General features: G+C 34.7%; 2 protein-coding genes across 2 annotated transcripts in view; one reads left to right on the plus strand and one right to left on the minus strand.

Moving 5' to 3' along the window:
• The first annotated feature begins 205 nt into the window (after positions 1-205).
• Positions 206-15,533, plus strand: LOC137408831 (putative uncharacterized protein DDB_G0282499). The gene is made up of 8 exons (XM_068095410.1): positions 206-270; positions 4,295-4,431; positions 4,864-4,959; positions 8,224-8,325; positions 9,732-9,821; positions 11,155-11,226; positions 13,356-13,496; positions 15,073-15,533. The coding sequence occupies exons 1-8, from the start codon at positions 245-247 to the stop codon at positions 15,303-15,305; spliced, it is 897 nt and encodes a 298-aa protein (XP_067951511.1). The 5' UTR covers positions 206-244; the 3' UTR covers positions 15,306-15,533.
• Positions 15,534-15,764: 231 nt separating this feature from the next.
• Positions 15,765-25,362, minus strand: part of LOC137408830 (SWI/SNF-related matrix-associated actin-dependent regulator of chromatin subfamily A member 5-like) — a 29,985-nt gene continuing 20,387 nt past the window's right edge. The window contains exons 13-20 of the mRNA XM_068095409.1: positions 23,910-24,060; positions 22,662-22,799; positions 22,018-22,262; positions 20,794-20,907; positions 19,913-20,187; positions 18,667-18,769; positions 17,481-17,693; positions 15,765-16,114 (exon numbers count right to left, since the gene is read on the minus strand). Coding sequence (XP_067951510.1) covers positions 15,896-16,114; positions 17,481-17,693; positions 18,667-18,769; positions 19,913-20,187; positions 20,794-20,907; positions 22,018-22,262; positions 22,662-22,799; positions 23,910-24,060 — 1,458 coding nt within the window. The 3' untranslated portion in view covers positions 15,765-15,895. The remainder of the gene's footprint in view (positions 16,115-17,480; positions 17,694-18,666; positions 18,770-19,912; positions 20,188-20,793; positions 20,908-22,017; positions 22,263-22,661; positions 22,800-23,909; positions 24,061-25,362) is intronic.

Here is a 25,362-nt window from a genome sequence, read left to right on the forward strand (position 1 = left end):
ACAATTTATCTACGGTTATCCGGTTGGAAGTCGACAGTATGAAATATTTTAGCTTATCAATTTGTAGATTTATTGATGAGCCAGATAGCTGCCAATCAAAACAGAATATGGGCTCCTAAGTTCTGATGATCAAACGGAAGATATGATTATTGCTTGGCTTTAGTATAAAAGAAGGGGGTATGGCGATATCAACTCACACTAGTTGAAAGAACTTCTGGGAACCTGAGGTAAATACTTGTTCAAGATGAAAGGAGCAATACTGGTTGTTTTGTAAGTCATTAATTTTAATACAAAGTTATAATAAACATCATTTCTTATATAAATGTATTATATTTGTTGATGTTTTCATACCTGTTATGTCAATGCATTGCTGTTTAACATGTACCTACAGTTATGAGCTAAAATAGTTAATAACATGTAAACTATTTCATTAACTATTGTTATACAGATAAAGATAAAAGGTGTAGTTCTAGCACTTGAAACCTTGAACCTGAGATAATTGGAGGAAAGGTTCTGAACACCCGAGTAAACTTAACTTTGTGTTTTTTTATGTACTATTGATTTATGTAAAACTACAAGATATTGGTCTCTTTGTGTGGTATACATTGTTTATATAATTTAATAATAATAATATAACTTATAATAATATAATTTCCATATATGTCTTCCGCATAATTTAAAAGTTTTAAGTAGATTGGACTATTGGTTTTTGAAATATTGGCAAAATACCGAGGGCACTTCTAACCGACCAAAAAATGAGAAATAGTTGCAGACAGAACATTAGTTTCTAAATACATACTAATTGCATTTCTTAGTAATTAGATCAAAAATAGACAAAGCTAAAAAGTTTTTCCTCAGAAACAAGAGTTTTACACTAAAACTATATGTTTTTCTATTCGTAACAAATATATATACTCCATCAGACTCAGTGTACTGCAGTCATTATGTTTCTTCAGTTGCCTCTAAATCATCACTTCTTTGAAAGAATGTGAAATAAAATTCTTTACTGTATTTGATTTCTGTTTTTTTATTGAGTTCTACAAGTTTAGAGCTTTAAAATGATATTTAGTTCAATAGGAATTGTGCTATTTTAAGTACTTTCATAGTGCTTTCAAAATTTTTAAGGGAAACCAATACTACTATTAATATTATTATGGGTGGTCTGCTATGCTAACCCATTGTTCAGGTAAACACTACTAAGGAATTTAAGGCTATAGCATGTCTAATAATATCAACTATACTATACCAATACTTCAATAGTGGGAGTGTAAACAAATCAATTTTTGTTTTAATTTTTGGTTTCCTTTATCAAACTTTTTATATATATTATATATTTATGGTTACCTAAGATATTAAACCAGCTTCTTTTTTGCAACTTCCCCATATATGTTTCTAGATGTATATAAAGCATTGCGCAGACAGCAATAGAAATACATAAATGGCAGAAGTTGAATGCATAAAACGTAGGTCAAAGGTTACCAAATTAAATTGGCTTTTGCATCAATAGAAATGTAAAAATATTTATTGTAAAAGATTGGTAAAATTGTCATGCCACCTTTTAATGAATTAGAAAGGATGACGTGCAGCTTTATCAATGGAATGTTATGTAAATGAATAACAAATTCTTTATATTGATTCTTGTAGAAGTTTTTGAAAAAGACCAGCACTAAACTCAATAGCTGCATTAAAATTATAATATGTTACATCAAGCAACGGCTTGAGCTGTGGATGTAGAGGCATTAAGTTTTTGGAGACATAAAAGTACATCGTTTGTTTTATTTGTGTGATTTAAACCATGCCAACTTTGTGTATATATATGTTATTATATACATATTGTTTATCATTTTATAGTATAATATAATCAGATTAGTTACATGTTTTCCATTAATATACAGATGTTAATAGTTGCTAGTTTTTTGTGCAATCAATATTTTTACAGAGTTGGGACAAAAATTTACTTCCTTTTAAATATTTAGATGGATGTTTTTTTAATATCTGCAGTTTGGATTTTTATCATTATATAAACAAGACATTCTTTCTGCATTTAGATTCTCTATGTCTCGTTGGACGATGTTAATGGAACTAAGAACACTACACAACATAATTTGTTTAAAGTAGTTGTTAAAAAATCCAAAATAAAATATATATATTGCTCACTGTAACTATACATGCAAGCTAATTGTTCATAGCTGTAAGATTTTGAAAGCAATACATGCAGCATGATATGGGCAAAAGATCACTGCAAGTAATTTCTGTTTTTAACGAAAATACAAAGAATCTAATAAAATTTTACAAGAAATAAGATTACGGTTGCATGATCAAAAGAAATACTTTTGAGAAGTCTCCTGTAGCACAATATTTCTATTTGCTAACCAGTTTTTTCAAAAACTAATTATAATTTCAATTTTTTCACCTGCAAAGCTTAAAACGCGGAAATCTTTAAAGATAAAACACAGAAAACGCATTAATATTTTATAGTAATTCACACTATTGAGATGCTGACCTTCTTGTTAAAAAATTTGTTAGCAACCTGAAATGAAGCTAATTTAAATTGTGAAAACAAAGCATTTAAAAAAATCTAATTTTGTCACACCAGATTGATTTTTCAGCATCTAATAAGTACAACACCCCAAATCTGTCAAATAAAAGTAGCTGACAAAGATAAGTTTATTATTCTGTAAACATATCAACACCAGCGCAAGCCACGTCGATGATAATTACATAGTCTTCTTTTACATGAATTAATCTAATAGTACAATAATTATACTATTTTCATTTAAAATACCTTGTCCTATACCTATAATAATAATAATATTTTTTGTCAAAATAACTTTTTGACAGCATTCTCTATTTTGTAAGAATAAAGTTTTTTATTTACATAAAGTTTAATCCAAAAGTTTTATTGGCTAGATAAACCATGGAATTTTAAAATTGTGACATAAATCAAAAACTAGCCCCATAAACTCAGAACACATTTCGACCATATCTTTATGTTTATGAATATCTATTATCTGCCTTTATATGACGAATATCAAAGATAAGCAGAAGCAAGTCTGATTCAAGTTAGGTGATCCTGCTATCTTGATTTGATTTTTGCGGATGTAAGAAACAATTATATTTTAAGTACTTATTTAGCCTGGACCTAGATTTGAAATAAATAATCTTAAATAGCTTCATAACTGTTATCAACCATTTTAACTGGAAAATCTAGATTTCATTAATCATCATACATCTTACCGTCTGTACACCTTTTACTGCTCTGATCTCAAACTGTCTATCATAATTATGTGTCTATGATGTCTGTGTCAAATTCTGCTACATTTTATTTGAGATAGTAGTTATTTTCCCTTGTGTTAAAAATAAAACTAATTATTCATGAATTTTAATAATTCATGAATTTGACTGTCTGCGAACTCGCGAATTATTAAATCCATCGAATATTTTCATCCATCCTGTAGGGTATATGCCTCTGGTGCAGAAGTTCTCTATTGCTAAGGACGATTGTTACTATATTATCCTCGGCCATAATCTATCGTTAGCACTAATGCCTAACATTAGTGCGTACATGTAACAGCTATCTATGGAATGCATGAGCTGTGGCTGTCCATAGTAGTTAAACATATCTACATGTATGTTGTCTGTTATTATATGTCTATGCATCTATGTACATAAGTATCTATGTATGTAGCTGCTTTGGTTGACTATGGTAAATGTCTATGATTGGTGGTATATGAGAGGTGACAGTCAGCCATGTGAATGTTAGACAAAACTACTTCCCACAGAAAACAGAGAAAAGTTGCTTTCTTCCACATCTATTTATATGTGTTTTTATAATAAACTAACTAGACTCAGGAGAAAATGCCTTGGCACCTTGGACAATGACTTAAAAGTGTTCTAATCGGTTGAATTTGTTAAATTGCTTCCATAAAGCTTGTTGGATGTGTAACTATGACAACCTTGCTGCTAATGTTCATCATCTACTGGGCTGTGATAAGATCTAATGTTTTTCGTTGGTGCTGGTTGGCCTATCAAGGCTGCCTAATAGTTGTCAGAAACTGATGTCATTCAGCATTCTTCAAAGAAATACAATTGCAATAACTAACAAGAATGTCAGTAAACCTCTGTAAGACTCCGACCTGAAGTATGCATGTGACCTTGACCTTTATTACGACTCTAGTAGGTGTATGCGCATTAATATTTCCTTTTTTTAAAAGCCAGTCGTGTGTTTTGTAATGGCTTTTGAGCATAAACTTTTAAAATTTAAGCCAGATTTTTTATAGTTTTTGTCTTGTAGGTTGATTGCCATGTTGAGGGGTGTGGAAGGAGAGGCTGTGCCTTTTAAGTACGCACAGAAAGAATATCTAAGGAACAGAGCTAAAAATCAGCCATTGTACAAACTGTTTTACTCCAATGATGTGCCACATACACTGGGTAAGGAGGCAGGAGCTAGCCATTTCAAATAGATTGTTGACAGCTCATTTTCTGGGAGTGACCTAGAGATGACCTTCAATTGAAATTAATAATATAATTGTTATAACTAATAAGCTAATTACAATTGCACTTGTATAGTATTAATATTTGTGACAGTTGGGCTTCATGACGAAACTTTGTAATTTCTATTTTTTATTTTTTCGAGTGGGTGGTAGCGATGTTTCAAAAGTTCACAACAGCAGGCAAGCGAGTACGAACCAAAAAGTGGTATGCCATTTTGGTCATGACCTTAGCATGACCTTCAGTGGTAGTATCTCATAGACTATTTAAAAGGCATCAACATTAAAATTTGTTTCACAGGTTTTATACATATCGTATATGATAATGTGTGTGCAATAAAAAATTATTTTGTGGTATATTTTTCATTGCTAGGCTTGGAAGGAAATGGCAATGGTAATGGCAACTGTAAAGGCAATTGCCATGACAACAATAACGGAAATGATAATGGCAACGATAATGCTGGAACTGGTAAGTGCAGACATTAGCATTTCATAAATTGCAACGAAAAGGCAACATTTAGGTAATTTTTTTAATGTCTCAAGATAGCTAGGTAAAATAAATTGATAGATAAGATAGATAGGTAAAATAAATAGATAAATAGATAAGATAGATAGGTAAAATAAATAGATAGATAGATAGGTAAAATAAATACACACATATCAGTGTTTAGTCATTTCCTTTCTTTTAAGCTATTCTCGATATATTTTGCAAACCTACTAGACTAGCTGTAATTCTGAAGTCATTTTTAACCACTGATGTCACGATGCACTCTGCTACTTGGTGGACCTCAACACTTTGAATTTCCTATATTGCCAATTGAGCCTGGCGTTACTTGGAGTGGGCTCGACTTCTATTAAATAAACCGCAGATGGGTGGAGCTCTGGCAATCTGCTCTTGTAACTCTTCCCTCCCCATAGAAATTTTTAGTGCCATGTAACGCCATTCTAATTATAGTAATACCTGAAGGATTAGCGCAGGTGTCGGTCTACTAAGCTGAGCGTCAGGAGTTCAAGACCTGAAAGTAGCAATATTTTATGAAGCTCATTAATTATCACAAGATTTATATCTCTGTGAGATCTGCACAGATATAAGTAATTTTTTTCTTTTTTAATGATAGCCGTCATGAATATAAAACACTGACAAAAGGTTGAAAATTAATTTTTCCTTGCAGCAGTCTCTGCTTGCTGCCATTCTGATGAATGTTTAAAACTGCTTTTACTCTAAAGTTGAATACAACATATATTTCTGGTAAATTCCATTTGGTTAAAGGTTGACTTGCAACAAAATTCACATTACAGTTATTTGGTATCAAAAAGTTCACCATGTCTTACTCTGCTGTGCTATAGGTGCATAATATGTGGAAATGTGATAACAAGCTCTTAAAAGCTCAAAAACGAACAGTTAATCGAAGCCATCACGAAAACGTTGTAGATTGGAATCCCTTTCCAAAACGGCTCAAATGGGGTGTAGTTGAACACGATGGCTTTTGTTTACACATTCATGCAACCTCATTCGTCAAAAACATTTCACAAATACATTTCATTTAAAACCATGTAAATTGTCCTTACGCGTCTATTTTATCATCATTGTAATGCTGTTACTTTGAGCACTGATATCTCAAAACCTACCGTAAAATTGGTTTAATTTTTTAACCTTAGCTTGAAGGAGTACATATCATCCTCTGGTCAACAAGAGGAGCCTGTTGGTCACCTGGGATAGTCGAAAAATGCTGCAGAAATTGTTCGCACCATTTGGTAGGAAGTATGGGTCACATGATCAGATTACGACTAGATGATTAGACCAAGCTGAAACGAAACTGTAAAGTAGTGAGCATCTATATCTGATACGGGCTTTCCGGTAGAACCCAAAGTGTTTGTCATAAACTAGTGCTATGAGATGTTTTATATTGAGCCTTTTCTTGGCTTTGAATTTCACGTGATAACATCACATGTCAAAACAATAACCACAATATTTGAGTACGTTAATGAGAGAAAGAGATTCCAAACAACGACGTTTTCGTGATGGCTGCGATTAACTGTTCGTTTTTTAGCTTTTAAGAGCTTGTTACCCCATTTCCACATATTTTGCACCTATAACACAGCAGAGTAAGACACGGTGAACTTTTTGATACCAAATAACTGTAATGTGAATTTTGTTGCAAGTCAACCTTTAATATTAAGCCTTCAGCTAAAATTTAATTGACAATGATTCAAGCAATTTTACCTTTTATTTGAAGAGATGGAACTTCCTGATGAATTAGCCTCGGAGCTACCTTCAAACTCATGCCTATCTTTGGCTGCAGATTCAATAAAGCTTTGAAAACAGTTCAATGTTTCATATTTTGGCGTGTTCGTGTTATATTGGTTTGTAAACACAGTTTTTGCTTCAACAAGAAACATCTTTATTTACTTTTAATTATCATTAACAATCATACTTTGATTTGGCGTATGTATGGCTGACGACACTTACTTCCGGTATAGTTGAGGGTACTTACCTCTCAGCAGATTTAGATTCAGTTCATGAAGGTTTCACAAACACTTGCTCTTTTCAAAAGCGTATAGCTTATAAATGCATGGCAATGGAAATGCCATGCCTTTTTCCAATACTACTACAGTGGAACTTCAGTTCTCGAACGCTTCGGTTCTCAACCAACACGGTTTTCGACCAAAGATTTTGAGATTTGTTTGTCTCGGATCAAACCGGACCATGCGCTTTGGAATTGGAACAGCTTCGGAAACAGCATCAAAACATTCGTTAACAAACGGAGAAGCAATCGATGCTTCATAAATTCTTTACAAAAAGGGAGGAACCATCTGGGACGATGTCTCCTCTACCGAAGAGATTTTCTAGGAAGATAACCCCTCCAGTCGAGTTACCCTAAATTGTTTTGGAGAAGGGTTCTCCTTCAAAGATGTGAAGAAAACGTGCCACTGCTGTTTATACATTTTTTCCTACGATTTTTGATGTAACTGATCTGTTGCATTTTTTGCTGTTTCATTATCAATTTCTGCAATTTTTGTCATTGTATCTTAACCTTTAATGTTTTTGATGTTTTAAGAGCAAAACATTCAAAATGTTTACTTTTGTTTTCTTTTTCTATCATCATAAATAGAACACCTCTTATTAAAATTAAACACGATGTATATCTACCCGTTTTGATTTATAGTATGCAATATACAGTACAGTTTATGGTGTAAAATGTTGAAAAAATATTTTACCGAAGTTGTTTTCTTACCTTGGAATGAATTAAAATTTACGTACATTAATTCTAAAGGGAAAATTTTTTTGGATTTCGAACAGCTCGGTTTTTGAACACCCTTCTGGAACGGATTATGTTCGAGAACTGAGGGTCCACTACTTTTTTTCTAAGTAGTATAAATAAAATCAACACATTTTCTGATCTTTTTACAGTGAATTTAGTCTAACTTAAATATTTCGTTATAAAAATGTTAATTGACTAGACACTATATTAAAATAATCTGGGTTCTAGGTAGTGTTTGGTGTGTCGCTTGGAAAAATTGCAACACAACATTTGTGTGATCTTTGGCACCCACATACATAACTATTTATTCAGTCTCCAAAACAATTACGGTGATTCAGTTTCCATGAAAGCGTTAGACAATATCGATTATCGACAATACTCTGAAAACGCTGAAACACAAAAACTTGAATTGTTTTTACAAAGTCATGCTTCCTCAATCCGCAGAAAGAACACTAACGCATCTGTTGTAGGGCATGGCAACAGAAATGGCAACTGTCACGGAAATTGTGTTGGAAACGAAAATGGTAATTACAATGGAAATAAGAATGGACAGACAACTCTAAAAAGCAAATGTGAGTAGACATACAAATCAAGCGACTAAAGGTATTTGTAAAAGAGACCCAAAAAGAGTATTTCAGCTAAAAAGTTTGCATATTTCGGTAATAGGTATGGGCAGACAACTTTACTTTATTTAAGAGTACATAATTTCTATGCGAAATAATTTATAATTTGGCATGAGTGATACCATGGGTTGAACAAATTCTTGATGTCTCGTTGTTATAAGTATGTAATTGGCTATCTTCTTCGTTAAATAAGAGATTTTAAAATCGAAACAAACATTTTATGTTTCTAGAGGTTTTTGAAAAACTGTTAAAGTTAGCCTAATATTTGTCACAAAAACAAACCTTTTTACTGATAATTATAACCATGGCTGCGTTGTTCTAATGCGTAATGTTAAGGCATTCAAGTTTATGTTGTGCTGTTTTTTATCAACAGGGGCAGCAGTATTTCGCCATTACAGTAGCTCAAAAATCAGTAGTCACATTTGTTTTTTGTTTGTATCAAACTTGTTTGAACATTACGCAGCAGCACAAGTAAAATATCCCGTTTCAACTAGACTATAAATATGAGAATGGGCCAATTTTTTATCATATGCAAATATGTATTAAATTTTAAATATGAATATATTATTACTGTATAAAGTAATTAAGACTAGTACAGACTGGCAGTCCCGTGCGCCTTGAAATAGCGCCATACGTAATAGCTATGTACACAATTATTTTAAGATTTGTAAAGGTGGTTGAGTGTCGTAGACGCTGGTGTGCTTGGTTGGGAATCTGAATATTTTTTTGAACGCTCAGCATAGCTTTGGACAGATGTATGAACACATCTCTTTTTGTAGTAAAGATTCTCAAGTCACACCTTCTTAAACAGATGCTATGTAAGCGTGCTCACCTTACTCGTACTAAAATCAAGACAATGCTGTTGATATACATGAAAGATTTCTGTTTTAAAACGCGGACATTTTTACTAATATGTAAGCAAAGGCTTTTAGTTATATGTTACCAGTTCTCATTCTGCTACCTCGTAATAACATCGTAACTTGACAGAACATTACTTTTTTTCTCTACCGGAAACGTCTGCCCAAATCTAATTCTGAAACTGGATTTCCTGCTGGCTACATTTTTAGAAGAATGATTCACTGTGTTTTAGCTAGAATTTACTGTATTTTAGTTAGGATACTTGAAGGACGAGACATGAAACATTTGTGACATAGTGTGAGTTTAGCATATTGTTTTAGATTAGAACAGCGATAACTGTAAAAATACTTTGGCCTTTTTGGTGTCTAAAATGCATGTCATTGTCAGATTGTCATTTAGTAATCACAGCTTCATTAATGAAAATATCATCATGCTTTTGTTCTGCTTCAATTCTGTGTAAGTTATGTTGATGTTAGAGAATCTTTCATTTGTTGTAGTTACTGGAAACAACAATGGAAACTGTTTTGGCAATTGCTATCACAACAAGATGGGCAACTATAATGGCAACATGAATAAATTCACCCATGGTATGATTTTTTAGCTTGAAGTTATCAGCCAATCATTAGCCCTTGCTTGTATTATTGGCCAATCAGCTATCTTTTAGCTTGAGGCTATTAGCCAATCACTAACCCTTGATTGTTTTATTGGCCGATCAGTTATCTTAGCTTGACCCTATCAGCCAATGGCCAGTCCTAGCTTGTGTTATTGGTCAATCGAGTATATTAGCTTGAAGCTATTAGCCAATCACTATCCCTATCTTGTGCTAGTGGCCAATTAGTTATCTTAGTGTAAAGTGATCAGCCAATCAAAAACCTTGGTTTGCCACTATCAGCCAATCAATGATTTTAGTTTGTTGCTATCAGCCAAATAACAGTCATAGTAGCTATTGACCACTAGATGAATGTTTAGTCTCTCCTACAATGTATTATCATCGGCCATTGTTCATCTAACTGCTTGCTTTTTGTGAAGAAGAATCTTTATTCTTTCATTGGTTCTATTCTTGATTGTCGGAAGGTAGCCGAGTACCTCAGTTAATTAAGGAGTCAATTTAATAAGGCGATTGTCACGTGTTCAAGTCCCATCTTAACCATTATTATTATTAATTATATTATTATTAATTTTATGATTGTGCGGAAGTTGGCACATTTTAAACACTGTTATTGTAACAAGAAAGTTTTTCAAATGCATACTGCACTTTCTATTTATGTTCATTTATTGTACCATCTATTCACATTTGTTCACCATTTGTGTTCATTCAGTAGTCACTTTTTATTACCAACCAATCTATGAGACCTATTAAACAAATCTAAAATAAAACTAACACCAAGTAGGAGGAATTACAAAAGACGTCCAATGAAGACCACCATTTCAGCAATTGAAATATACATTAATTATTTCTCATTCATCGTTTATGATAGCTTATGAATGGAAAGAGCAGGAGCTATCATTTAAAATGAAAAAAAAATAACTCGGACAATTATTTCTGTTTTACTGTTAATTACAAACAACTAGATTGATAGCCATCATTTGGCTTGTCAGTTGTTGACATCAGCATGGGTTCATATCCCACAAAAGTCTATCATAGCACAGATGATCTGATAAAATGGCTTGCCTATAACAATCCATGTTTGCTGTTAGATTGAATAGATAACTAACTCTAATATACTATTGCTATCTCTAGTATAATCATTGCCACAATTGTTATCTCCTTAAGAAGTATAGCCTAGCAGCTTATTAAAGAGATCAATGTTAAACAATCTGTCAGCCAGCCATTTTTATTTTTAAGATTTTTTGCTTTTAAGATTTGCAACTCAAAAATAGCTGACTGACACGAATATCTTTGTTGTTATATTCAAACAGGAAATGGAAACAACAATGGCAACTGCAAAGGCAACTGTTTTCACTACAAGCAGGGAAATCACTTTGGAAACAGTAAGCTTTGTATCTACATTTTCAGTTTGTTGTTTGTTGGCTCAAAACGATTATTAATTGCAACTTTTTAAACTTCTAACAAGGAATTACAACCGCAAGTAGCAGTAAAAAAGTATCGTGTATATGAGAAAGTAATTTTTGATTAACCCACATATGATTCATATTGCTGAGTTCATCGGATGTGGATTGCATAATAACTTTATCATAAGATAGACGCTATAAATAACTGCAGGTGGTCTCAGTAAAGGTGAGAGAAAGAAAAAACAACTACTAATGAAAGCCTTTTAACTTAAACTTTCTAAAGCCTTAAAAGGTGGCTAAACACATTGAAGAAGTGTGTTGTTTATCTGGAGATGGGCAAGCAAAACCTTTGAGGCCTTTACCTTGTGTTGGAAGTTGTTTTCTGTTAGAATAATCAACAATCTACAACAATACAGTTTTGTTGTATGGGGAAATTGAAACCTCGCTACTCCAAGATAAAACATACTTTGGCTCAAAACGGACATAGTGAGCTGAAATTTTGCTCACTAAAAATGTTACATTAGTTTGATGGAGAAAAGCTGGTGCCTTTTTGATTGGTTGAAAGCGTTGATTAACTATTGGCATAATCTTGATTGTGTCCTATTGGTTTTAACAGCAAACTGATTTTATTTAAATTTTACTTGAGAACAGTTATGAGAAGGTTAAAATAATCAACCATTTATACACAGACATAAATATTTCATTTATTTTGTACATGTGAAAGCTCTTTGTACCATACGGAACTCATGAAACAATTCAGGATTATGTTTCAGCTGATAAAATCTATTGAAAAACAAAGTTTTGTCTGTAGATTAATTTTTTACGAGAATAAAAACCGTTTTGTAACTAAGTGGTTTTCATCATTACTATGTAGATTTTTTATAAAAACTAACTATTCCCATCAAAAATTGCTGATAATAATAACAATAACTGAAAATCTATCAAAGACGCAGCCCCTTTCTCTCAACCAAAACCGATTCGTATTGAATAATCTATTTGTTGCTGCAACGTGTCATTTAATCGGTGTATGTAGCCACAGCAGGTATCTACGCTATGTTTTGTCTTCTGGCTACACATTTTAACAGGGTCGGTAGCCGGGTGCTAAGTTGTGCACTCATCCGCTAGAGATCGATGATGGAGATAGACATAGTTATCAATCTACACTATGTAACGAATTACAAAAATGTTGAATCTGAGAGAAAGGACTCAGAAAATCGTGTACTTTATGGTTACGTATCATCGATTGCTTGCTAATAGGATGGACGGAGTAATGAAAAAGGAAATCATAGACATACTAGAAATTGAAGACGCAATTATTATTTAGTTGAATAAATTGTTATTTTAATGAAATGTCCACAACTTAGTTTGCTCTATTGAGGTAGCTCTATGTGAACCCAGCACAAGTTGGAGGATTAAAGACAGTGTGACATGTGATTTTTACGTACTTTATACAGAAATACCTTTATCATACTTTGATTTCTGTCAAAACCAATTTTAGATTTGTTTCTTCTAGCTTGTAACGTAAATCAAGTGGATTTTGGCTACCTTTACGATATTTCATCAAAAAAATAAACCTGAGCTGGTTTTAAAGTTCTGTTGTAGCTAAAAATTGAGATTCATCTTTTTTCTAAAATTGTACAAGTTTTCACATGATCTCATTTGACCTTGCAGGTATTGATCAGCAAAAATAAAATTAATTTTTAACTGCATAAATTCAACATTGAAGTAAGATTTTAACCTTGCTGACTTTCGGACTAATGGAGATATTTGTCTCTATTTGTAATAGAGATATATTGCTTATATAGAGGCACATGATGGGCCTAAATTTTTTAACAATGGGCGTCTCCAAGATTTGGAGCGATAACAGCTCAACTAAATTACACCGATAGTAAATGCAGCTGGGCTATCTTACACAAAGCTCAACAAAATAAAATTTTGACTAAAAACATCTTTTTGATAAAATGATGCTGTAATAATATAATGCTTATAACATTAATTTTTTTCAGATATTCGAGTAGATAATCTTCTACATAATTATACTACTAGCAATTGCTATATATCATATTCATGTGCTACCCTGGAATTAATCATCTTTGCCTATGTTCCAGGAGATAAGCAAGACAAACCTTTGAGGCCTTCATCTTGTGTTGGGAATTGTTTTCCCTTAGAACAACCAAAGGCCTATGACATCACACTCCTGTCCTATGAGGAAATTGCCTCATCACCATTGACTTGTCAATCAAAAGATGGTGAGTGCAGAACTTAGCAGACATAATCATCGACGTTCTTGTGATTATTTTCTGGAAACTGAAAACTTGTTTTATTAGTCGACCAGTTTCGGTTTGAAATTTACCCAAAAATAATGTCATGAAAAATATGTCATTGGAAGTTATGCAAAAAAATGATTACCACTGCAATATTTACTGAAACTAGCAGTAAATATACTGATACAGAACTGATTCAATGCTTGTTACTGTCCCAACTAGAATGTTGATGAACTGAGTAAATATCATAAAGTTGACTTATTAAATTTTATTACTCTCCAGCTCATTTAGTAAATCAAGCGAAAAACCACTAAATGCAAAGTTCACTACTCGTGAATAAAATTGTTGGCCGACAACTCCTTTTAAATTTAAAAACTTGTTTATTATGCAAAGCTGCTAGGATAATGTGACATGCCATATATCCTTCAAAAAGCTAAAAATATTGACAATATTGTTCACAAGTGAAAAACCTTAGGAAAATAGTTGTAGTCATGTCTCTGGGGCTTGCAAGAAACAGGTCCAGCGTTTTCACATATTTGAAACTGAGAGTTTAGGCTCACAATCAAAGCTTTTTTGTATGTCAAAGCAGCCATAGGTTCATGCGAATGTTACAATGCGACTAAATTGTGTTTTGTTTTATCTGTTAAACAATCTGAAAATGTAGTGTGGCAAATATAGTAATAAATACTTCATATAACATTAAAACCAATACATTATATAATTCTATCTAAAAACTAAATGTAGAAACTTTATTATATATAAGACTAAATTGTTAAATAAAGGCTGTTATTGCCGCTTGGTTACTAGTGAACTCTGAACAGTAGACTTGAAAATACAGGAGGCAGATAGCAATATGGTGTCACCTAGCTTTAACTTATCATAGTTTGCATTTTTAGTTTAATGTATCAATACTTTTTACATTTTCATTTTGTCTTTTACTCTTTTCAAGCTTCCATTTTGTGACATAACTTTCTCTCGATAACTACTAGACAACGCATAAGCTTTTCAAATAATTGATACAAAGATGTTTGCTAACATTTTTCTGTAATTTTTAGCTGAAAATTAAAAAAATACAGTCTTTCAACTTCTTTCACCATTACCACCACTTCCACTACTCTTCATGAGACCAGTTACTCCATAACTAAATATAGATGATACTAGGTGATGTGCAATATTATTTGAACATAGAACCGGACTGCGTGAAGGAAAACAACTATTAACTTACCAAGCCACAATGTTCTGAGAAACTTCCAATGTTATGCGCTGGATACTACCTTAGCGTAGATTTGTTCCTATTTCACACCTTATGTTGAACAACTTGTTTTTGTTCAGACTACACATTTTTCCAAACTTATTGGTCTGTTCATCTTCTCTAGTAACCAAAGTGTGAACACTAATTTAACTGGGAAGTACCAAGTAAATTTGTTTTACTACAAAATATTTCTTCAGTTGTGATAAGCCTGCTTGCTTTCAGTTCAGCTGTAAGTTTGCACTCAGTTGTTGAGATCCGATGTTTTGAAACGGTATATGCATCGATATGACATGTTCTTGCTTTTTGCAGGTTATACCTACTATGTAAGACCAAGGAGTTACTGCCTCACCATCCATAGACAGAGAAAAATACATAAGTCAAGGCCTACGAGGCTGCAATGCAATGATGGTGAAGCCTTCGATCTTGATATCTGCGCATGCAACCGCTGGTGGTTCGTGGATGTTGAAGGCGACTGTACTGGCGGATCCCAAGACAAGTTTGAGAATTTCTCGAATGAAGACCCTTCATACACAGAAGATTAACAATGTATTATCCTCAGTACTATGTAAGAGATCATTTATGGCATACTCAATTACACATATGCTCAGTAGTGCAGCACATGTGGACATGATGGATGTATGTGCAGTAGATATTTAAAAAGTTAACTGTTCTCAGGAAGGTAATTATTCTTTTAGCAAAAAAGAATCTGTTTTCGCTTCTTGGTATTTTCCCAAAGTAGTCATTTGAATAAATATTTGATAATCAAAGGATTAGCTGATCTAATCTTTATAATCTATGTACCCGAGTTCGTTGTATCACTCGCAAGTACGAACAGCTTTTGTATGTCTAACTTTCTAGCTCAGCTTCACATTATTTTATGAAACTAAAAAGTATGACAAAGCTACGCAGGCACGCATCTTATGATATGACTTGAAGAGTTATCAACACTTGAAGTTCAAGAAGAAATGCCTCGCATTTGTAAGACTCTGAAACCTCGAGCATTTATACGACCATACTGCTAAGTTTATATTCAGTGATAATAAAACAACGAGCGAATACAAAAATTAAATGCACATAGGCCTAAGGCCAACTAACACCTAGGCATATCTACAACTTATTATCATCCCATCAGCTACACCGCACCCTTTCTTGCCTTCTTAGTTTTGGTCCCTGAAGCGGTGTCACTCTTACGTTTGCCAGTTCCACCGGCTGCAGCTTTACTGTTACTTGAATTGCTCGCTGACTTGGCAGCGGCTTTAGTTTTCTTTTTGTCGAGTTTCTCGCGTTCCTCCAGCTCTGTGTTTTCTCTCTCGATAAGTGTGATGAGGGTGTTGCACCGTCTCTGTAACTCCTGTTAAACATTCACTGCGTAAATTCTACAACTGTTGAGAACCTCTCAAGCTCAATAAGAAAATAATACAATGATATTCCAAATATAATAATCTCAACAGCACCCTTCTTCTCTGGATAATAAAAATAATCATGGCACTTTGATTGTTTGCATAAGCTAGTGACGCTGAGTTTAAAAGGTTCCTAAACTGGGTTTGGTTGAACCCTACGAGTTCAGTGGAAGTCACGATGCATAAGCGATGAACAATAAAAGGGAAAATACATTGTTATTGCTAAGAAACCCAAGAAATGTTTATTATTCCATTTGTTACAACGTATCGTTGGGAACAATCCTTTTCGAGGCTGCTGGACATCAAAATGAAGAAAAGGAACAGATTTTGCTTTGAAAATGACATGCGAGTCAACACACTCATTTCTAAACAGGTCTCTCAAAGGCAACAGCAGAGACCACACTAATATGTAAGGTGATCCGCCTTTGTAAAAAGATATGTAATTTTTGTGTGAGTTAATGCATTGAATTGGTCTCGATCATTGAGTGCAGTGATATTAATGCATAGTGCATTTTGTGAACCAGTAAAACATACGTAGCTGTCTTGATTGTAGAAAATCACATTCTATTTTTCAATTAGGATGGGTTTAGTGAAAGAGCATACAAAACTGATGAAATTCAGTATGTCCAACAAGGTTAAGAATCAATGTTTAAAACCTTCTCATGATACATTGCCACCTCAACGTTATCCTCTACTGCCGCCAAAAACGTTCGTTTATGTTAATCTCTTTCAATTTGGTTACCAGATAACACAGTAGGCTACATTCTTTTATCGAAAGAGCATTAATTTTTAGAAGCAGGAACAAAATGTTACTTTATTATATTATTTTTCGAAACAACGATATCTTTCTTTGGTGTTCAAGCCACATGTCTTGTGGTCATACAAACATCTATGTGCACCATAGCTCACAGAGAATAACATCTTAAACATGTTGTACATTTTTTTAAGTCAGCTGCAAAATACTGCTTTTTAAAAGAGTGTTTGATAAAAGCATAATGAAATACTTTGAAAATATACCAGAGATGAACATTTCACCCAACAATGACCCTTTTTACTGTTACGTATTGATTGCTGTGAGCTGTCACGAAACGCCATTGGAAACTTTAGAATTGTGCCATTGCACCTCGCAAAGAATTACAAGTTTCTATAACCCTCTATTTTATTCCAAAAGCCATTAGACAAATACAAACATGAAAACTTATCCATGCAAAGTCTCACAGCCCAAACCAAACCAGATACCATATTCACCTACCTCATAGAAGATAACACCGACAGCACACGCTAAACACTACTATGACAAATTTAAATGCCACCCACCATGGCCGTTCTTGATTTGATGAACCAGTCAAACCGAAACTGGGGAGCCTGCCTCACAGATGCCCTCAGCTCGTCATAAATGTTTTCCTTGTCAAACCCTAACTTGTGCAGCATACAGACGAGGTATCGGTCTTCTTCCTCTGTGTAGTTCTTACCCTTGTTCGTCCCGTATGATATTCTCAGCTGATGGAAGGGAGCCTTGTATCTTGTCATCTGCGCAAAAACAATGCGTGATCAACCTCATCTTTTTCATGTCACTAATATATACATTATATACATAGCTTCCTGCGTTGGCGATAATTTCATTTCAATAGAAATGTTTTCAAATTATGCCATACAAGAATCATAAAACAAAAACCAAAAAGGTAACAGTTATTCATTAAAATCAAGCAAATGGTTTCACCTCTAGCATTTAAAATAGCACTCTCTGTAAATAATGTGTGTATATATATATATATACATTTTTTACACGTTTCTTGACTCTTATGTACATATATGTATATATATACACTGTATATATAAAATGTATTAGGAACTGTAGACTTTAAAAACTATTACTACTAAAAGTTTCGGTAGTAAACAATTTTTAAAGTTTACAGTTCCTAATACATTTTATATAAATGCTTTATTTTAATATTGAACACTCTGCTTCTAGTGAACTGCAACCTTCTTCTTCATCAGTATATATATATTATATATACATATAATATATATATATACATATATTACATATACATATAATATATACATTATATATATGTGTGTTTAATAGCTCCGATAACTAATTATCTATAACTTCTTGATTCTTACGATAGGAGTTACCCGGGAGGCACAAGAAAAGCAGAAACAACAGGGTAATAAACAGGTGAGAAATACCTTGGCATCGAGAGCCTTCTTTATAAGCAGTAACAACAGGGTGATAAACAGGTGAGAAATACCTTGGCATCGAGAGCCTTCTTTATAAGCAGGAACAACAGGGTGATAAACAGGTGAGAAATACCTTGGCATCGAGAGCCTTCTTTATAAGCAGGAACAACAGGGTGATAAACAGGTGAGAAATACCTTGGCATCGAGAGCCTTTTATATAAGCAGGAACAACAGGGTGATAAACAGGTGAGAAATACCTTAGCATCGAGAGCCTTCTTTATAAGCAAAAACAACAGGGTGATAAACAGGTGAGAAATACCTTGGCATCGAGAGCCTTTTTTATGCTGATTCTCCTCTGGATCTTCTGCTCACCCCTCTCTATCTGAGTCATAATTTTATCAATATCCTGCAGCTCATTGCACCTGCGAGTGGGAGAATTATAATCAAATTATACATTACCGCATGTACAATTCTAACTTACAAAGGAAGGACGATTCTTAAAATTAAAACATTCCAGCAAGGCAATGCAACCCCTTTGCAATGTACTACAGCAGATTATGCAGTTACAGCGCATGAAATTATTTGAATTTGGGTGTCGTAGTTGATAAAACAAAATGAACTAGCCAAAGAAGTTTGGCAGCACGCCGGGGACGGTATGCTGTCATCAGATGCATGCGGTTTCTAACATTTTCAATCCATGAGTTAAAGAACGGCCACATGTGCCGATTTTTTCGTTGGTTAGGACCGAAATCACGAAATGAACAAAAAACACAGAATTAGTCGGCCAAAATTGTTAATTGGCTAAACAAATTATTAGCGAGTGCGATTTTAGCAGCTATCGCAATTGGTATAGTCCAAAACACGTATTAATACACAATAAAAGTACCAGTGCAATTCTACATAGTACAAACGATGCAACTGCCTAGATTGCGCAATTGTTGGTTCTTTAGCGTTCGGACAGCAAGGGTACGAATTGTTTAAAAAAATGATAACATGTTCTTTTTTAGCAGCAGAAGTTCCATTGTAGAAAGAGTTGCCATCTTTAGCGCAATCAAGTCAGTTGCATTATATTTACTATGGCAAATTGTGTTAGTATTTTTCTTGCGTGTCGCATTATGTGTCTCGGACTATGTAAATCGCGAAAGCTGCTAGAATCGTGCTTGCTAATAATTTGTTTAGCCAATTAAAAGCGTTTCGTCGACGACTTTGGTGTGCATGCACAGCACTGACAATTCTATGAATTTCGGCCAAATAATTCTGTTTTTCGTTCAATTTGTGATTTCGGTTGAAACTAATGAAAAAATGGGCGCGTTTGGCCATACCTTTGTCCCTTAGTATAAATATACTGCTCTAAATAGTTTTTCTTAAAAAGAGGAAAACTTCCAAACTAAACAAACTGTCCACCGCTAAATGATGCGCTGTGAGAATAATTTTGGATATTAAAACTACTCAATGCAACACAAAACAAAATTTTACGCTGCTAAACAAATTCATCATCATTCGAGCAAAATGGCTTATTAAATAACAAGTGGATCAGGTGGACACTATGTAAACACAAAGCGCACCTGTCCCAGAAGACGTTCGCGTACTGCATGACATCCTGAGGCGTTTTCCCTTCAACATCTTTGCTGATGCTTTCGAGATCGTCTCTACCATACTTTTCATTGGCCTTAATGAATTGGTTAAAATCCCGCTTGTTCCATGAAGTGAAGCCCTGATTCAGAAGGTCTTCCTTCTCTTGTATCTCGTCTTCCGTCAGCAGCTCTGCGTTATCTATCAACTCCTGCTGTTCCTGTTGCTGCCTTTCAGCGTCAGCACCAAGATCAGGGTTGAGAGGCACCTGTAATGTCAAAATGGACATTTTGAGATTTCGGCCCAAAGCTGAAATAAGCTGATGTCTACAGCATGGTGATAAGAATGATGAAATGTCTAGTGTGTAGATTTGGGGATATTTGATAACATTGTAACTGCTCTCCGACCCTTACCAGAAAGCCTGAGATTTAAGAAGAAGGAAGTTCTGTATATTAGCCAGTAGTAGGAGTACAAGCTCTGTACACTAGTCAGGAGTATAAGCTCTGTACACTAGTCAGTAGTTAGGAGTACAAGCTCTGTACACTAGTCAGTAGTACAAGCTTTGTACACTAGTCAGGAGTACAAGCTCTGTACACTAGTCAGGAGTACAAGCTCTGTACACTAGTTAGGAGTACAAGCTCTGTACACTAGCAAGTAATTAGAGGTACAAGCTCTGTACACTAGTCAGTAGTACAAGCTCTGTACACTAGTCAGTAGTACAAGCTCTGTACACTAATTAGGAGTACAAGCTCTGTACACTAGCAAGTAATTAGAAGTACAAACTCTGTACACTAGTCATTAGTTAGAAGTATAAACTCTGTACACTAGTCAGTAGTTAGGAGCATACGAGGCAGCAGTAAAGAGTGAGCAGTACCTTGTAGTTCAAACTCTTCCGGAAGTAGTAAATCTCTCTATCGAGGAGCTCAAAGAGCCGTGGAGGGAAAAATTGGAAGTCCTGGACGTTGGGCTGTTTGGGTGGCCTGGGAGCCTGTAACAACAATTTGACAGGTTGACAAACTAAAGCGGAGAACTTACAAAACTTGACTAGTTCTGTGATTGGTACTGAATCATCTAACCATAAAACAAATACACGCAGTGAATACGAGATGAGGAACAAGCACAGCATGGGGACACGAGATTCAAGTGCAACAGGTTGTCCTTGCAAACAAATGTACTGTCTGACTGGAATTTACGGGTACAAACAATTAATGGTTACAAATATTGGGCAACTTTAATAAGAAAACCTTTTGATTAAGATAATTTTGCCCTAGTTAACCAATCAATACTATGCATATCAGACGCGTGTAGACACCAAAAGAAGCTGTCTTAGAAATCTTTAAATAAAGTCATCACAGAGCAGTTAGCTGATGACTCACAGCAGAGCTCACGATTTACCGTTTACATGAGAGACTTGGAAGTGGACCAGTTGTGACCGACAAATGACAAATAATACTGTAGGTCTGGATGTATATGAAATATTCAGACTAGATTTTCAAACTAACACTGTAGACTTGGAATGAGAAATTTGTGAATATACATCAGGGTTTACTCAAACCAATGTGAATCAATGACCTGAGCAAACTGAAACACGTAAACGCTTGCGATATATCCATCGACATTTCATACTGAAAGTGTTTTACAATGTTTAGGTTTAAAAAAGCAATTATGAAAGTTCGACGAGCAGAGCTGAGCTATGATCTGCGCGGTAAAAAGTCATCTGTTCTATTTATATTTCATAACTGTGAAAGAGGAAACAATCCTTAATTTTGTAGATAAAGGACAATTCACGTTATATTCACAACTGGTTCACAACGCAGTTACTAAAATTGCATTTACTGAAAATCTTGTTAATTTTCTCATATATATTACTTTATTGACAATTGCAACCAAAAGCCAGCATCTGTTATCAAAAACCACAATAAAATTAAAACAACTAATGAAAGGACCCAAAATGCCAATAAAAACAGTTTTATGTAAATATAGCCTGTGAAACATAAGACGAGAACCCATCTTGCAAGACTAGTACCCCCAACAAACAAGGCTCCAAGGATAAGAAGTGAACACATTGGCTATGGGGTAGTCGTAACGCTATGCTAACCTTTGGTGCTTTTGGCTCTGAGACTCTAAGGGCTTCTCTGAAGTAAGCGTCTACGTTGAAATTGACTCTTCTCTCTCGTTTGGGTGGTTCAATCCATGCCCCGACAATAGCCTTCTGTTTTTCTCGGTAGTCTTGACCTTCAAAGTTGTAGGCACTGTAGCCTGGGTCCTCCATAGAAAATGACCTAAGACTTGACTCGCCTAGATCGGCCATCTTGTTTTTTAGTGCCTTAGTTCTTTTCTCACCTGATAAAAGCATAAGTACAGATCAAGTCCTAGTTGTTCTACAAAAAGCGACTATAGTCTAAACAAAACAAACTATAAAACATTGTGAGTTTGTATGTTTTATAAGGAAAATCACAGGGTAAGCATTTTATGAATCTGTGGTCATAGAAATATTCTATTAGTAGGAAATTAGTTTAGATGTTCATAGATGTGCTTCATTTGTTTACAAAGGTCTTCACACAATTACTATACGCACTCATAAACTGTGTATTTGATGATATAAAAAACTTTGTAGCAATATGCTAAATACTTGAAGCAAAACAGAGTTGCTTACTCCTAGCTGGCAAGGGAAGACAAATCTAAACTAGTTAAACAGCTCCAATAGGGTGTATTAGCAACTGGAAGGGAATGGATACCAACCATCGTCTAAAATCTTGTCGATATCATCGTCAGTAATGGTTGCATCCTTGCTTGCGAATATCTTTTCCGCTCCGTGTCGAATCATGGAAAGGACCTCATCTTTGGCAAGCTTAGTACCAGCATTGTCAACTAGCCGACCTATCAGAACCAGATAAAACCATATGTCTGACTACGAGAATATACTGACACTAAAACAGGACTACGATTGGGAAATTAGACCTATAACGGATACCTGCACAGCTGTACTGCCCAAACAAACAGTGCTGTTGCATGAGGATTCTTTTAGCCAGAATCTTGATCTTTGCCCTTTAGCTAAATGTGGACCGTGTTAAATTACTTCCTCCAAAATTATTTCATTGGCAAACATGCCAGTTGCAGTCACACATTGGCTAACATCCCAGTTGTAGTCAGGCATTGGCCAATCTTTTAGCCAATGAACATCATCTAGAATAAAGCAACATGCAAAAAACTCACATTATAAAAACATCACAAGTGATGTTTTTATAATGTGAGTGAAATACAGGCGGAAAAACACAGAAACTCTATTGGATGACCAAGCCAGCTATCTATTTTGTTGATGCATGTCGCCTCATGAAAAACCTTCTGCGTCTACAGTTTGGCCACCATTAGAGGACTAGAACTTGTCAAATACACCGCTAGCTATGAACAGCGTTATGTCTAGGATGAACATGACTGAGAACATTGATCGATGAAAGCTGTGATGGCTAAACAGATTTTTGAAATATCAGTAGTTCCTACATGACAACTCAAGAGGCACGTTGATGGGAGGTAGGTACTTGGCATTACACAACAAGTGCTTGCTAAACTAGTCCTATATACAATGCATGACTAAATGGTTTGTCCAGTCCAAACATTATTTAAACTGCAGTTTATGAAAGGTTTATTTTGGTACTTGAGCTGCTGTCTCTTGTACAAATACAGACAAGCTGACTTGACCATGCGTTTCAGTTGCAGACTGGGCAGTACAAAGCTACAGAGTGTAGTTTGGCTATTGCTAGCAACAAGATAAGTGATGTCTTTCCGAATATTGAGCACTATGACTCTTTAGACAAAATCAGCCAATATGAAAGAAGTACCATTGTTTTTTTAAACAATAGTAATAGTATTTTCTATCCAAATTGCTCACATGACATCAAAACAAGCAGATCTACAGTGAGATGAAGAAGAGAGTGGGTGATGGGAAGAGAAAGTGAGAGAAGGGGGGGGGGGAATGAAGGAGAAACACACCTTGCTGGATGACCAGATTGTCGAGTTTAAGTTTCATCTCAGCTCGTTCTATGATTCGCTCCTCTACCGTGCTGTCCGTCACAAACCGGTAGACCCAGACCTGTTTCTTCTGACCAATCCTATGAGCTCGATCCATAGCCTGTAGATCTACCTGCGGCCAGAGAGAGAGAAACCTAATATCCTCACCAGTAAGCAACGAAATGGGACAACATATTGGCTACAGAAAAAACTCCTTACAGCAAGAACTCATGGACGATATAGCAGCCCCCATAGTACTTTGCATTTTGCTATACCATCTAGATACTTCTTCATAGACAAACTAAATATCCATCTATTATTAATAGAGCAAGCAATATATTCCAGTTTGTTCCCGACAGCCTTATCTACTCAGAATTCCTCAATAATCAGCAACAGCTAACAGAGCTGAAAAAAAAGAAGCCCTGTCCATCAACTTGATCCAGTAAAACTCTTTAAACCACATGAAAGTTAATTCACGCTCAAGTGAGCTTCTTTCAGCCACTAATCCAGACTCCGCGTGTAATAATAGGTTTGATGAGAAATTTGCAGAAATGAAGGTTATCATGATTTGTTTTCTGCAATTGCTGATATTTATTCAAAGCCGGAACATATTTTTACATTGAGCAGATGGTGAGTATGACCTTCACACAACAGCCACATAGACATGATACATTCAATATAACCAGCTAAAAGGCTTATCAACAGAGACTCTAGGTGAGGTCATTAAGAACCTATGCGTTTGTTTATAACCTATAAATCTCAGTGTTTGTTTTTCATACACCGTATGTCCGGCTATAGCAATTAGAATCTAGTGATGATAAATCCATATCGCAGAAGATTTGATCTCGGGACCTTCCGTCCACAAGGTGACAAGCTAACCCATTAAGCTACAAAAGATGCAATGGATTCATTGGGCAGATAGTCATTATCTGGGTTAAAATACGCATAGCGACTCGGTGTTAGGTGCAATGTCACTGAAGTTTCCTCTCACGACTCTTATTAATACGTATACTAGCTTACTCAAATTAGCCAATGACAACTACATTACCTGCCACTGTTTATAAGCTGTTTTTTAATACCCATGAAACACCAGACATTCAGTAGTGACAATACGAATATCAATTTATCATATGCAGTAGTTATAGTATTCTTTCTGTTTTTAAACCGTTGATGAAATCATCCGAGTTCTGCTCCTTCAAAAACACTTGATATGAAAATATAATTATTTTAACTTCAAACACTTTTCAATCAGAAACTTTTTCAACCATTTCTGCTACTACCGTGGGTACGTCCGAGTCAGACAAGTTATCAATGTTATTACAGTTAAAATATAATAATCAATCTCAGTAGAACTATTGTTCAATAAAAAATCATCAAAAGTCGATTGGCCTACAATTAGTGAACAAAAGTTGCAAAAAATTCTTTGCAAAGTGAA

This window comes from Watersipora subatra, chromosome 11, assembly GCF_963576615.1.
Source record: "Watersipora subatra chromosome 11, tzWatSuba1.1, whole genome shotgun sequence".
Taxonomy (NCBI): domain Eukaryota; kingdom Metazoa; phylum Bryozoa; class Gymnolaemata; order Cheilostomatida; family Watersiporidae; genus Watersipora; species Watersipora subatra.

Bases quoted from the DNA above. Each gene is read 5' to 3' on its own strand.
- LOC137408831 (XM_068095410.1), top strand. From the start codon at position 245: ATGAAAGGAGCAATACTGGTTGTTTT. The intron at 4,432-4,863 runs GTAAGGAGGCAG...TTTCATTGCTAG, and splicing joins TGATGTGCCACATACACTGG to GCTTGGAAGGAAATGGCAAT. The intron at 13,497-15,072 runs GTGAGTGCAGAA...TGCTTTTTGCAG, and splicing joins GACTTGTCAATCAAAAGATG to GTTATACCTACTATGTAAGA.